At 39.1% G+C, this 15060-nt stretch overlaps 1 protein-coding gene across 1 annotated transcript in view; it reads right to left on the bottom strand.

Moving 5' to 3' along the window:
- Positions 1-15060, bottom strand: part of LOC139712815 (uncharacterized) — a 112632-nt gene that overhangs the window by 73188 nt on the left and 24384 nt on the right. The window contains exon 2 of the mRNA XM_071624607.1: positions 10947-11270. Within this exon, the coding sequence (XP_071480708.1) occupies positions 10947-11046 (100 nt within the window). The 5' untranslated portion in view covers positions 11047-11270. The remainder of the gene's footprint in view (positions 1-10946; positions 11271-15060) is intronic.

The raw sequence follows: 15060 nt of genomic DNA, 5'->3' as shown, positions 1-15060 counted from the left end.
GTGCAGTTTATTGCATGATGGGAAAAAATGAAAAAATCAAGACGGCACCGGCAAAGTCATCAGGACCACCAAGCTTGAAGGTCATTCTTGTAACGTTACTCTTGACAACCACCCGGGCAAATGATAAATTGAAATCCAGTTTTTCAGTAAGAAGGAGAAGACGTGGTTCGATCATGACAGATATCAAAATACGCGCTTTCCGGTTACCTCTCGAATTTCGGTCGTCTGTATAAACACACAGTAAAATACGCGAGGCTCCTCTCGCATCGGCCACCTCAAAAGGTGGCGGACGGAACCTCTCGCATGAGCCTGCGTTTGGCGGCATATGCCGGCATACGCCGTGTTTATACAGAGCAAAATTCGAGAGGTCCTCTCGCATGAGCCGGCTCATGCCGGCATGAGCCGGCATGAACGCGTATTTTGCTTCTCTGTATAAACACGCTCATAGAGTGTATGTGATGGCTGCTGTTTGTTTATTGTTTGTTTGTTTATTCATTTTCCATCTGAGTAGATGGCTGGATAGCACATATTCAGCTACGTTAAGCTGGTCTTCCATGGAGTCCAGTTGGATGTGAGGTAGGACCACTTCACCGGGTTAAACACCCTGCTCTTTGCGATGAATGGATGAAGCAGGATCTTTGACATGCTGTGATTGTGTTTGGCAAAGTCAGAACTCTACACGAACCTATCTTCCTCAACTACAATGTGGTTGTACACAAAGTCAATGGCATTTTGAGATGGAGGTGAATACAGGGTTAAACAGTGAACTTCTTGTGAGTGAATGGAACAGGAGGGTGAGTGGGAGTGGCCCCTTTTGACACCTGTTACATGTGTTCACTGTAAACAGCCGATTGCCCTACGACTGCAGTATGTGACCTGCTGGCATTACATCCATACTTTGAATCAAGCACCCTGTTTGCACCCCGTTCGCACTGATTGAAAAAATCGAAAGTTATTACCATCTGAAACCCTCGTTGAACGTGAAACCTATGTGGATATTGCATTGGTAGTCCTGAAACAGTTTTAAGCGGGATCAATCTTACTTGATTTTTATCCTGCCTCACAGAACAAGCCTGTAGCAGCAGCCCAAATCACTTTCTCCGTAGACTGTGCTGCCATTCTGCCCATCAATACAGACCTGATTCTTCGTGGCACACGTCCTGGTGTCACATGATCTTGTCGCTAAAAACTCCAGAGGTCAAGGCAGCTGCAGGCAAGCACTATAAAGTCTAATGGTGGAAGACTGATCTTCCTACATATTTGCACAGAAGCGCAGACTTCAAAGAGCATTAGGCTGCCGAACAGCCTCCCAAGGAGAAGGTCAACAGAATCAATCCATTGGCATTCTTCATGGATTGATCACCAATAGCACTTGTCGAACACCAGCCAGCATAAAAGCAGCATATATTGAGAATGATGATCTGATCAGCTACAAGCCACAAAGTACTGTGGTTGAGAGAACACGGTCCTAGGAACATTTGGAAAAGGGTTTTGCTATTGCTGCGGCTTGTTTCATTTACAAATTTGATTTCCTACCATCTACAGTTTCAAAGAACACTGTACAGCTGTTGCATCATAGAAAATAAAACAAAAACCTCAACAAGAATTTATTGCAAAGCGTGGGAGCCCACTTACCTACCAAAAGCACACATAGCTGGTAATATCATAGAAAAAGCACTACACATTACACAGATGAAAAATATGAAGAAGACATTTTGCAACATTCGGAGGCTGTCTAGAAATAAAGCGAAGGAGTACAATCGTGCACTGTCTGTGTCATTTGATGTCAATTCCCCACAATTCCCTGCACAGTACGGCAGATTTGACATTACTTCTGCCCGTATGTTTTGACTTTTCTTTTCTACTCCTTTTTCCCCACTGGGTGCTGCCTGAAATATGGATAATAACTTTGCAAGTTGATACCACTTTGGTGAAGTGCCTGCAGCAATCATGAAGTGCAGAAAGATTTCGTGGGTGACCTTGTACGTTGGTTCATCACCATTTTGTTACTTGATATCGCCTACCAGAGCTCAGGTTTTCAGGGGTCAGTGCCTCTTGACCCCAAATACCCCCTGATTGTCTCATGACATATTTCTGTACATATATTGTATCCATATATATGAATGTCTCCAAAACCACCTACACAGTGACTGTTTTTGCACTCTACAGAGGAATCTGACGGTAATATCTGCATTCAAATTCATGAAATTCTTCCATCGAGATGCTTTCATTGCAACTGATTGACAAATTGCCCTGCATCGACGTAATTAAGCACTGAATTGATCAGTGTTTTAGTAGTAGCCATGATAAAAATCATTGGTGACTTGCTACCCTTTGTTTCTCACCCATTACACTATCGTCAGTCAATTCTTGTCTTATTATGGAGATGAATGAAATACTCTGCTTTCTTAACCATGTTGCTAAAAATAAAACTGCAAAGCACTAGCATCACCTCTATCATCTAGAAGCACACACATTACATACAAAAATTTACTCAGAAATGCCTTCAGGTAAGACTCTAAGGGGCCAATTTGTAGCAACTGAACAGAGATATATTTTTCTACGACATCAATTTGTTCAAAAAGTTCAAATATAATTTTTGGTACTCAGTTCACATACAAGAGCTTAAGAAAGAATGCCAAAAATGCACAGGTAATTCCTTTCCACAAATCTCAATGCCTGCCAAGCCAGGCTGGTAGTAAAGACAGGTAACAAGCGCTGACCCCACACGACCTCATAAAGCCCACAGGGTGAACCAGGCAGCCTTTTTATCCCCACTTGTTTGTCTGTTTTCCACCCTAAACATTATCAACCTATTATCACATCACTGTCATTCAGCAGCTCCTTTTTTTTTTTTACCTCCATAAATTTTTTTCCTCTGACATCTACTTATTTTGAATGAGAGTTGTTTGAGTGGTATGCTGTTTACTACCACAGTAGATGTGTGCAATGAAACTTCACAGCAGACCACAGAGCTTTCCTGAAAATAACTTTCATTGCCATTTTCATTCTATCAATTCAAAGTACAATACAGCATGCACATTAACTCAGCTTTCCTGGAAGTCATTTTCATTGCAATTTTCATTTTATCAATTTTAAGTTTCATATAGCATTACATATTTTAACTCAGTGGAGAATGGTAAATGAAGATAAACTTGAGCTACATGTGAGATGCTTCATGTCACAGTCTGCCAAGCTGATTGACTTTTAACTCTAAAACGTGTTTAAGCAACAGAGTTTACGATGCTACCGCAGTGACCGTGCAGGAACAAAACCCTGTGTGGGTCTTCTCCGTCAATTTGTTCAATTTTGCATTCAATTCACAGCCTGAGGCAAACCATCCAAAAGCCACAACTTTTGAACCAAACAGTGAACCCATAAATGTCAGTTACTCACACCTCCATTTTTTTATGATCTGACATGGGGGGGGGGGGGGGGGAAGGGGGAGATATTGATGAAGGAATTGTCACGGTGGGCAGGCACTAAGCAATTTATGAGGATTTATTGGAATACTGAAGCGTGTGAATATTTCTCCATGCATAACAGGTGCGAGGAATTCCATGTCAGATATCCTAGATGTATAATTTTTTTTCCTTTCTTTCTTTCTTACAGCTGCAGAAAAACAAAGTCATTTGTATTGGGTTGTTTGGGGTACCCAAAATGAGAGAATGGTAAAAATTCCACCCATTAAATTTGGACAACAAAATAGTGGCTGTTTTTCCAGATCTCATTAAAATATGATTATTTTTCTACTCCTTTTATCATTTTACTTGGGAAAGGGGTCATTACCTCTGCAGGGCACAGATGAACAACAAAGGCATATCAAGCAAAGTGTGAAAAGCTTCTACACAGGTGATGTGCAAAAGAAGAAAAGTGGGGAGGGAAAGGGCAAAGTAGATTTAAGGTAGAACTATGTCACTTCCTTTAAGTAGGTCCAGTGAAAGTATGAACATATTTTGACCAAATGCACAAAGAAACATTTGTTGTTGTTTTTTACATAGACAAAAGATTAAGATGAAACACAGAGTGGACATTTATCAAGTCTTCCAGTTGGACCTTATTATGCGTTTTCACATCAGCCCGATGTTTCGAAATAGCACGCTATTTTCTGACTTGGGAAATTAACCCCATCACAAAATAGCGCGCTATTTGATAATGTGAACACAAATTAGCGCTTGTATCTCTCTGATTGAGAAAATTTTCGAGTGCAACTCGGGAAATTTCTAAAATAGAGGGATAACATAGCGAACTAGCGCGCTATTTGATAATGTGAAATCGCCTCAAGAAATTAGCGCGATGCATCCGTTCATGCTGAGCGTGTGTGACCCAAAAGCATGCGCTCTACTAGTATACCCGACACTGTTTGCGCATGCTCAGCTGTCAAATTCGCTCGAAAAAAATTTCGGGCTAATTTTTTTCGGGCTGATGTGAATAGGAAATGAAATAGCGCGCTAATTTGCAATCGCGAAAAATATCTCGAGCTTGGATTTTTATCGGGCTGATGTGAAAACGCCTATTGAGTATTTCTCCCACCAGTCTACATATTAATGAACATCAACAATTATTGTAAATAACCCAAATATCATTCAAACTACATCAGACTTACAATCCATATATGCCCTTGTCTGTGCAGGCTTCTGGCATTGTACTGTAAATGTCCATATTTTTCTGCAATTAATTTTTCGCGTCGAGTAGCTCAGAAACATATTCGCAGGTTCTTGAATTTGCCCTGCATAACTGTTCACCCGTTCAAAATGTGTAGAGAAAATTGTGAAGATATTTTCATGCATTTCAGAATTTGCGCTAGCCAAAACCAGCGCAAAATGCGCGAAAATTAATGTAGGTACCGCAAAAATTTGTGTGTTAACAGTATATCCTTATGTCATGCTAGCTTTGATATTACAGTTTTCTGGAGACAGAGATAAGTCAAGCAGGCCAACATTTGTGCACATACATTGTATTATGTAGTCAAGCCTATGAATTTATTCAATTTCAAATCATAGTTACACCAGGAAAAACTTGAGAGCGCTGGATCAGCTTTTGTCAACGAGCAAGAACTTAAGAAGTCCTGAATCACAGCCAGACATTGATTAGCTATCACAGGGGAATACTACAGCTCTGCCCTGTAGCATTCAAACATACATGTGTATTGATGAGATAGAAATGAGTGGTTTTCATCTCATTCTGCACGAAGCATCATCACACTAATCCCCCCCCCACCAAAAAACAAAACAAAACAAAACAAAACAAAAATGAAGAAGGTTTGCATATGTACTGTGATGCCTGTCACAATAATTGGTGCAATTCAAATATCTGTTTGGACTGAGTGACTGCAGAGCTGTTAGCAAGACAGTCTGCCCGTGAATTTTTGAACCTCTGAGCTGCAGAAAACTGGTTTGCAACCCTCCTATGGGGTAGAATAAGACGGTTTGTTGACATGGCTCCCTCCACGGGGCACAACACTGTTTCGGGAATAATTTTGATAATTGCATGTGTGTGGGTGTGGGTTGGTAAAATGTTTACAGACGCAGACGAAAGAGGCCCTGTGCTTGTAATACACTCAGTCGTCATTGCAGAAGTTCCTTCAGGTACCGGTATCACAGACCACATAGACTGAGCAAATGCCACTGAAGACAGTGTTTGAGTTCACGGAGCTATGTCGACGTTTCAAGCCACGGTAAGGTGAAAGGGGGACCTCACCTAGTAAAGCCTTTGTGATATTGACATAGCTAAAACTTGGTCCCCCAGGCATCTGGTGCAACTTTCATTTCAACCCCAGATGTGTGAAACGTGACAGAACTTAAAACACTGATCACAAGACGCTACATGGCATACTTGCTCTATTTGACCAACGTCTCTTGTAACATCCCAATCCTATTTAAATCACTCCATAATCCTACCATCTCAGCACTTTGTTCCCCTTACACATGAATTAATCAGACTGTATAAGAGACTGTAGGCCTCCATATTTCATACTCAAAACTCTGACACAATTATGAGCAATGCATAACACAATAATAAACAAACTATGAAGCTCCATTGTGTATTTCTTTTGGTACAAAATTGTGTATTTCTTTTGGTACAAAATTCAATACAGGACCAACTTGCATGAATTGGATCTCCATCATTACTTCTACACACCATATCAATATCCAAGCTTATCTCATTCTATTTTTATGTCAGTCAGTCTCAGAAGAAGTGTTTAATACCTTTGAAATATACACCATTGTATCAATTCCATAATAAAAATTCAGGGTCAGACACAGGAATCAAACTGATTGCTTGCAACCAGATTAACGTGTAGGGACTACATACACTGTATCTGCAGGTACAGACCAATTGCAGAAGACTGCATGGTCCAAGAACCACTCCCTGCAGTCAATGTGAACAGAAATCCGTCAGGAACATTCCTGGCTTTCAAGTGCATGTAGCTCTCTTTCAAGCTACAGTCAAAACGAACTTTTGACGACCTACGAACAAGCCGTAGGACTGAGAATGAGGTGAGGGTAACATACCTGCGGGATCCCTCATCCCTCCCCCCCCCCCCATGAATGGGGGGGGGGGGACACCAAAAAAACAAAAGGAAAATAGAGGGAAGAGAGAAGAAAAAACACAAGAAAGAATGGGGTAACCAATATGTGACAGTACCAGGTTGATGTAGCGGGAGGGGGAAAGCGAAAGGGTCGATTTAGTGATTGATGTTCCGCGTCAGTTCAACCTGGTGAAAATGTCTAGACAGGGATGATTGTTTGTGGTGTGGTAGGGGAGGCTAAACTCCACAAGCGAAATGGCCATCTCCTAACACAACAAGCCCTGTGGTTCTAAAGTGACACTGATATATCTACCAAAACCAGCCACAACTATTTCTGCACCCTTTATTTCATTCTACTCCTGAATAGTTTAAGAACAGCAGTTACAGGAATGCTTCAAACAAGGTAAATGCTCTCTTTTCGAAAGCCTTCCAAATCCAACTAGAGATTGTAATTTGTCATCACTGACAAATTAAGGTGATCCGATTTTTTTTTTTAATGATTCGAGTCCTGATCGTAATAGGCATGACAATACAAGTTTCATCTGTGTTTAGAGACATTGGCCGTGTGAGGTTTGGATTCTCATTTAGAAAAGGGAGTCATATCTGCCATCTTTGGTACCAATTCTGTATACACTGAATAACGAAGATACAGCAACGAATACATATGACCTTTGACCCACCTTTACACTCCCAAGATGGTATCTGAGGAAAAAGTGGTTATTTTGTGAAATGATTCTTGCGACATCGTCTATATTCGTGTGCAAAATATGGCAAAGATAGGACAGGTATTCACCAAGATGCAAAATGCAAAGTCTTAGGTACAACATAAAATCTGGGAGAAATTCACCGAAGGGTAAGTGAGAGCTAGTGCTCGATAAAGAAAAGCATGTCGATTTTCACATAAAAAAAAAATCCCTCCCATAGAGATAACACGTCATAACGAAAATACAGAAAGAAGTACATATGACCTTTGACCTCACTTTGCACACCCAAGATGGCGTCTGAGCAAAAAGTGGTTATTTTGTGAAATGATCCTTGTTACATGGTCTTTGTGTATGCAAAATATGGGAAAGATAGGACATGTATTCACCAAGATACAGGATGAAACATTTATGACCTTTGACCCTAATTTACATACCCAAGATGGTGTCTGATCAAGTAGTTGTTATTTTATGAAATAATGTACGTGACATGAACTAAACATGTGCAAAATATGGGATTGATAGCCATTGTTGTTGTTCATCTATTGCACAGAAAGTAGTAGAAAGAAAGAAAAATAAAGAAAAAAATATGTTATTTTATAGAAATTTGAAGGAGAAGCATAAAAAAATCAGAAAAAGATAAAGTTAGGAAGGGAGATTAAGACTAACTAAAGAAAAAGAAGAAAAAAAGTGCTTAAAAAAATGAAAAAAAATATTGGCAGGGGTGAGCCTCGAACCAGGGACCTTAGGATTACGAGTCGGATGCGCTATGCAATGACCTATTTCATGCTCCATAGGCCCTGTGTATTAAGCAAAATGACGCTGCATCGAAGCCACGTGCCATTTTCAACCAAGTTTTTCGACGTAATGCCGACGTCGTATGAAAAAATGAAGGGCACACTTACGATAGCCCAAAGTCTCAGCTACAACATACTAAAATCTGGGAAAAATTCACCGAAGCAAAAGTGAGCTAGTGCTCGAAAAAGAGAGTCATGTCAATTTTCACTGCCAGAAAAACTGCTCTCCCATAGAGATAACACGTAAACTGGTCAAATTCTACAAGGATACATTCAATCCATTTTTACGAGGCGATGACGTCATCCAATCAAAATGTTGTTTTTACATTAATGAAAGAACATTTCATAAGCTACAACATACTGAAATATGGGAGAAAATTGGCAGAGGATAAGTGAGATACGCTCGAGTAAACTTGTAATTTGATGACGTCATTTTGAAAATTTACTTTTTTTACTTTATTAAGAAATTTGATATCTTTTAATCATTTTGTCAGCATTGCCTACCCATGAAATGACATGTACAACTCATCAGCTTTCAATATATGTAAAGAAAATGGGGGGTCACCGTCCATCCTGACGAGTAAAATCGGATTTAAAATTGGCAGTTTTTTGGCATAGTTGCACTGTATATCGCCATTGACGCGCGCGCGGAATTTCAACTTTGACGGCCCCGTATGACGTCATATTGAGTCGGATTGACTTGAAACGTGGTATAAATATTCCTTGACATTTCAGACATGCGATCAAAGTGAAAAAACTGGAAATTTCAATTGCATATGAGCTGTGCGTGCGTATATGCGCGCGCGCGTACGCGTCCGTCCGATTTTTTCAATTTTTCAAAAAATGCTCCAAATGGTCTGAAACGTGTGCAAAAAAATTTTGAGCTCGATTGGAGCATACAAATATTTCAACGCGCGCGTACGCGCACGTTTTAAGAGAAAGTATGAATTTTGAGAACATGAGTAGAATGCGCATAACTTTAAATATATGTGACGTAAATTTCATTGAAAAATTCCATTTCATTAATGAGATATGATTGAGAATGTGTTTTCATATAATGACGTCATAGTGACGTCACGGTCGACTGATCACAATGATACATTAGATTTGCCGTCTTTGGGACATGATGCATACATGATATAATTTTGAAATTGACAGGCAGCGGACTTTCTGAGCTAACCTCTGCACAACTTTTGAGGAGAAATAAAGAAGAAAAACAAAGAATCCGTACAGATACAGAAGGTGATCCGAGAGGATACTCGGATCACCTAATAAGATTTTTTCTGTGGGTAACATTTGACCTTAAACCTACACATGTGTCACACATAAATATCAATACCCAACATTCCATGCGATATAACAAAGTGCCAAAAATTCTTGTTGATAAATGTTCTTTGACTCCTAAAACCTGATCTTTGACTGCCTGAGAAATGGGGGGGGGGGGGGGGGGGGGGACAACAAGGCAAACAGTAGCTCTGTTCCACATTTTACTATCTTAACATTAACTTTCAAGCTATCGCACAATCCTCTCCTGGGAAAGACTGATCCACAACACACAATCCTAATGTCAAACGTCACAGCTGCAGGAGAGATCTTGCTTTGATATCAATTTCTGCATCGATCATTTTAAAGGGATCGTATAGTTTTGTTTGAGATCTAATTTCAGGTTTCTAACAATTTTTGGTGAGATAATAAGAAACCTATTATGAAATAAAAAAGAGCATGTAATTCCATGAGGAATTCAACGTTTATTTGATGAAAATCGGTTTTGAAATGGCTGAGATATCCAAAACAGAGCGATTCTAATAAAGTGTGGGACCCACACTTTTTTATGATCGCTTTGTTTTACTTCGTTTTTGGATGTTTCAGTCATTCCAAGCCCGATTTTCATCAAATAAACTTTGAATTCCTCTTAGAATGGTATGCTCTGTACTGTTTCATAAGTGTTTTCTTGGTGTCTCACAAAAAGTTAAAAGCCCAATTCTCATCTCCACCAGTAGTGTACTATCCCTTTAAAGTCAAATCCGATGGATAGACATTGCTATATCATATGTGAGAAGTGAAAGGCCAGCAGCACTTTAAGAAAAAAAAAAGACAGGAAGAAACAGTGCAGCAAAGAATTGAGTGGATTTTTTTCTGCTTCTATACTCGGAGCCCATACTCCCTGGAGTCGTGCCCACACCCCTGAAGTGAGGAAATGACATCAACAGAAAAACAAAATAAAACAACAAGGTGAGCTCCTTGTGCCAAAGAACTACACATTTTCCTTCAAGGAGTGCAAAGTTAAGGACTACATAAAACAAAAACAATGATGAGAAAACAGAGGCAGGGAGAAAGAAATAGTGGCAAATATAAACTGGGCGAAGAGGGAGAAAGAGAAAGTTTAAATGCTGGGCATTCCCTATCTCACATACAAGGCTTCCTGACAGAAAATCATGCGGAACAGCTTGGAGATTGCCAAATAAGAAATGTGTCGGTAGATATTAAAGCTCAGCGGCACGGCAATCAATCACTTCTCTGCAGATATTTATTCTGGGACAAAGTGAAAGCAGATCATGTCATGTCACAGCAAACATACTGTTCAACAAGTCATCTCACAATTCATAAAGTGAGGTCGTAATAAAGGAGAAAGACATCAACATGCTCCAACTTATTAAAAAAAAAGATTAAAAAAAAACAACTTTACAAACATGAAATTCTCAATTGTAGTTTCTTTCCATTCTTTGTTTTAATAACAGTGTTAGTAGTGGAAAAAGAAAAAGAAACCTTACATTTCAAACCCTTGGACTCGGTTGGAGTGTTCATAGTGGTGAACATCAACATTACTACATTAAGAGAAATTGCAAACACAAACAAGAGAAAAATCACAGAAGAAAACGAAAATTAGTGAGAGACACCAACAAGGGCAAACTATACCTTCAACTTTGGCAGCTGTATGAAGTGTACCAGGGCGGGGGATGCTCCCTGGCTTCGTGATCTTTGAGGGCGCTTTCAGCCCGGATGGCCGTGACGCCATGGCTCCTGAGGAAGTAGATAGGCTCTACCTCAAGGATTCAGTGTCTTCCAGAACGAAAAATGAGGATCTCCTTGTTACGTCTACTTTCTCCAATGGGCTTGATGATGTAGTCTTTATCCACAGTAACCATTGCAAGCCCAGGACAGCTCAAGTCTGTTCAATGTATGCACATTACATTCTGTTTATTCCTGATGGATGGTCACCATTAGAGATGCATTGTGTACCTGAAATGAGACAAAAAGGAAGAAATAGGCAAACATGATTACTTTGGTATTGTAAAGAAGTTCTGCCTCATGAATAAAAGGAAACCAAAACCCAAAGAGAAATGTGGATTGAGTGAAAGCAACAACATTAGTAGAACATATCAGTGAAAGTTTGAGGAAAATCAGACAATCGATGCAAAAGTTAAGAATTTGTGAAGTTTTAGTGTTGGAACTGCTGGATGAGGAGACTACTAGAGGTTATGATGTCATGTGTGGACAAAAATATAAGGAAAATATAAAAGGAATTCTTCAAAAATTCACTTTTCTAGCATAATGAAAGAGCACTTGACTAACCGCTTTCTAAAAGCAGGGGGAATAATGGCTACCCTTAACTTATATGTCAGTATCAAGTTGATGGAATGTGTAATTTTCATGAAAAATGAAAATTTGTGGAATTCCCTTTATATATATATTTTTTTAATATTATTGTCCACACATACGTCACGATCTCTAGTAGTCTCCTCATCCAGTGGTTCGAACACAAAAACTTTTAAAAATTCATAACTTTTGCATCGATTGTCCGATTTTCCTCAAATTTTCACTGATGTGTTCTCCTAATGTTGCTGCTTTCACTCAATCCACATTTTTCTTTGGGTTTGGGTTTCCTTGTTAACAGGTTATCCTGTGTCACATTCAATAAATATCAGTGCACATCTTTGATGCAAAGACATGGCTACCTGGCCCTGTCACAAATTACACATCAAAAAAAAAAAAGGGGGGGGGAATAATTACCACATGACCTAATACCACTTATTCAAATGTGTGTCATAAAAGAAAAAGATCACAGCTACCACACAATGTGGCTTGTAGTAGCTTGCTCTGCAATATTTAGTTGTAGCAGTGGAGATACTAATGATGCACTGTCTACCACTTGCACCAAATCACTTGTAACAAAAGCATGGCGGAGATTACTGTGAGCTATGTATATGAGTTTCTCCAATCAAATTTGTTCATGGACTTTCACTGCTCCTGGCTCCATGATGGAAACCTGTCTTAAGTGTCGGTTCAATCAGGAGCTGGCTGTTAATATCAGCAGAAAAGTGAGTATCACTTCCCCTGAGCCTTCTACAAAGCTCTCAGAGATTTTGACACTAAAATAATTTTGTGGCTGAATGGACCTGTCAATCAATCACTACTTGGGTTCATTCTCCAAGTATCTCCATGTACAGCCTATCTTCAAGACTCTGTGAATCTATAATCAATGATAAGTGAAGCAGAATGTCCACACATGTTGTGAATTTTAACACAACAAAGCCTTGCTGCAGATCCTCACATTGCACAAAAAAAGGAAAAAAAGATCAATGCTAGAATTGTCTCCAGCAAGTAATGCATGAAGCAAAATGCATAATTTATAAGTATGAAAAGAAAAATGGGAATCGGAAGGAAATATCATGCATGACCTGGAATCAAGACTAGAGCGGGTTGTAAATGCAGCGTATTGCTTGCCACATTTACCGACAGAGGAAGTTATTGACACAGTATGAAAGAACAGGAAGCGGAGGGCAAATTAATAACCAGTTTCAAATTAGTGACATAATTCAATTTGGCAGGGTGGCCACTCCAGCTTACAATGTGGGGGAAAAATTAATAAAATTGTATTCCATCTTCATAGCCCTGAAGTCTAGCATTGGGCATACTTGAGTTCGCTGAATGATCACAGATACAAATTGTACTTGGCAATATCTTCATGAGCCATATTCATATACGAATCGAGGACACATGGCATGGTACAATGAACACTATTGTGCACAAACTTGGTCTGGAAAGACAGACATTAAATGAAAGCATTATCAAGAACTGTTTTCATGATATGAAGTGAGACAAAATCTCTACAAGCAATAGCACATGCATTGTACATGTGCTACAATTTGCTACATGAAGTTGTACCTTGTAACTCCTGAATAGTTATTCCATCTCTATGTCATAGTTCACATAGTGAAATACTGGAAAAGAGGAAATTTTTCGCGGTGTGGAAAAATTTCGTGCAACCAGAAGATAGCACGAAAATAAAATAATGCAAATATTTTTGCATGATGTAATATTCCAGTAGTTAATGTCCTGATTCCGCGAAATTAAAAACATGCAAAATTCATTTAACCCGGCCGAGCGTGAAAAATTACTCGCACAAAAATATCCACTTTTACAGTACCTCTTACAAATTGATTTGAAAAGATCCAAGTCTCTTCATGCACAGAAAATAACAAGTGTCTGCACAATTGATATTCATCGATCCATCTTGAACAGAAAAAAAGTCTAAAACTTTGCCATAATATTTGCCAAGACGTGTGACTTCAGTGACTAGTGTAAACAAGAGTGGTCTCTAAAGAATATCTTGACTCTGCAGCAAAAACTTTTTGATACGATTACAGGTGAAAAGAAGTCAATCATGTGGAATGAATTCTGTGAATCTGCTACTGATTTCTGCTGCACCCAAGCAGCCAAGCACCTGACAAAATAATATGCGCAGTGTCCCATGCTAGGTGTGTGCTAAATGCATTTTTCACAACATTCATTTAAAATTGAGGAAACATATAATTCTTGATTTCTGCATTGTTATTAGTACAATACATGGGAGTCGTTCTTGTAAACTGTTTGTTCATAGCTACTTGAATTAACTACTAGATTTCATTTGAAATTATTCGTAAGAATTTTTCACAAGGGAATCAAACTTTCTCACTAGTCTGCTTACAAAACACAAAGCACAAAAATGAAACTAACATAAATGTTTGAAGTAGTGATCTTGGGCAGTAAAAATGATAAAGAAGAAATACAGTATCTTAAAAACTCATTTTGAAATGGTTGCTACTACACATCTGTGCACTTTCCAGGAATTCGAAACTGAAATAAGACCAAAGCATATCATCTCCTTTAGGCTCCACTAAAAACAAATCACCATGCAGTCAAGAATTGATTTACTTACACAAAAGTGCCTGTAGTGACGACTACTTCAAACTGATGTTCCAAACTTCTTTGATCAAATTGTCATGAAGTTTTCATATTCATCTGGCTCATCAAACCAGGCCTGTTAGCAGGGAGTTTACTAGCCTGCTGCGCTTTCGGCAATGCATAAACTGGCTAGTGACTAATGTCCATGCCAAGCATGATAAGCAATGTTTACGTCAATCAACTCCTGTCCAGCAATACTGATTGCTTGCTCTATGACACATGTACATGTTTACATGCCAACAGAGGTAAAGTACAGTGGACCTGGATATTACTCTACTACTGAATGAACAATACAAACACTGCTAGAAATATCAATCATTTGCACTGACTGCTATTATTCCTCATCAAGGAACCTGTGCTAATTTGCTTTGCGGGCCTTCGCGAAGGCTCGGCACACAGCTCTCCGCGTTGTGTGTACATTCACAAGTGAACACAATTGCTGCTCTGGATATTTCTGTCAGAATAACCTTGATTGCACAGATGGTGTCAAAATAGAATGAAAGTGGGATATCTGTCTTATATCACCAAATGAATAAGATCATGACACCCTTTGCAACACACAGTGTGTCCTTTGCCCCAGGCATAATACTTGACACTGAAGCTGGCGTTCAACATTTGGTTCAACTTTTGGAACAGTTTCCTAAAGGTTGTACTACCATGGTCAAAGTTCAATGGCCTAAACTGTATTCACCAGCACCACACTGATGCAAGTATATGACAAAATCCTATGACCAAAAAAGAAAAACAACAACAACAAAACATATCACTTTATGTACGTAGATCTTTAACTATGCATATTGACTTC

Source organism: Diadema antillarum, unplaced genomic scaffold, assembly GCF_040938485.1.
Source record: "Diadema antillarum isolate AM-2024a unplaced genomic scaffold, OU_Dant_1.0 seq00001860_RagTag, whole genome shotgun sequence".
Classification (NCBI taxonomy): domain Eukaryota; kingdom Metazoa; phylum Echinodermata; class Echinoidea; order Diadematoida; family Diadematidae; genus Diadema; species Diadema antillarum.
Note: the sequence above shows the minus strand (reverse complement) of the source record. Positions and strands in the feature narration are given on the sequence as shown.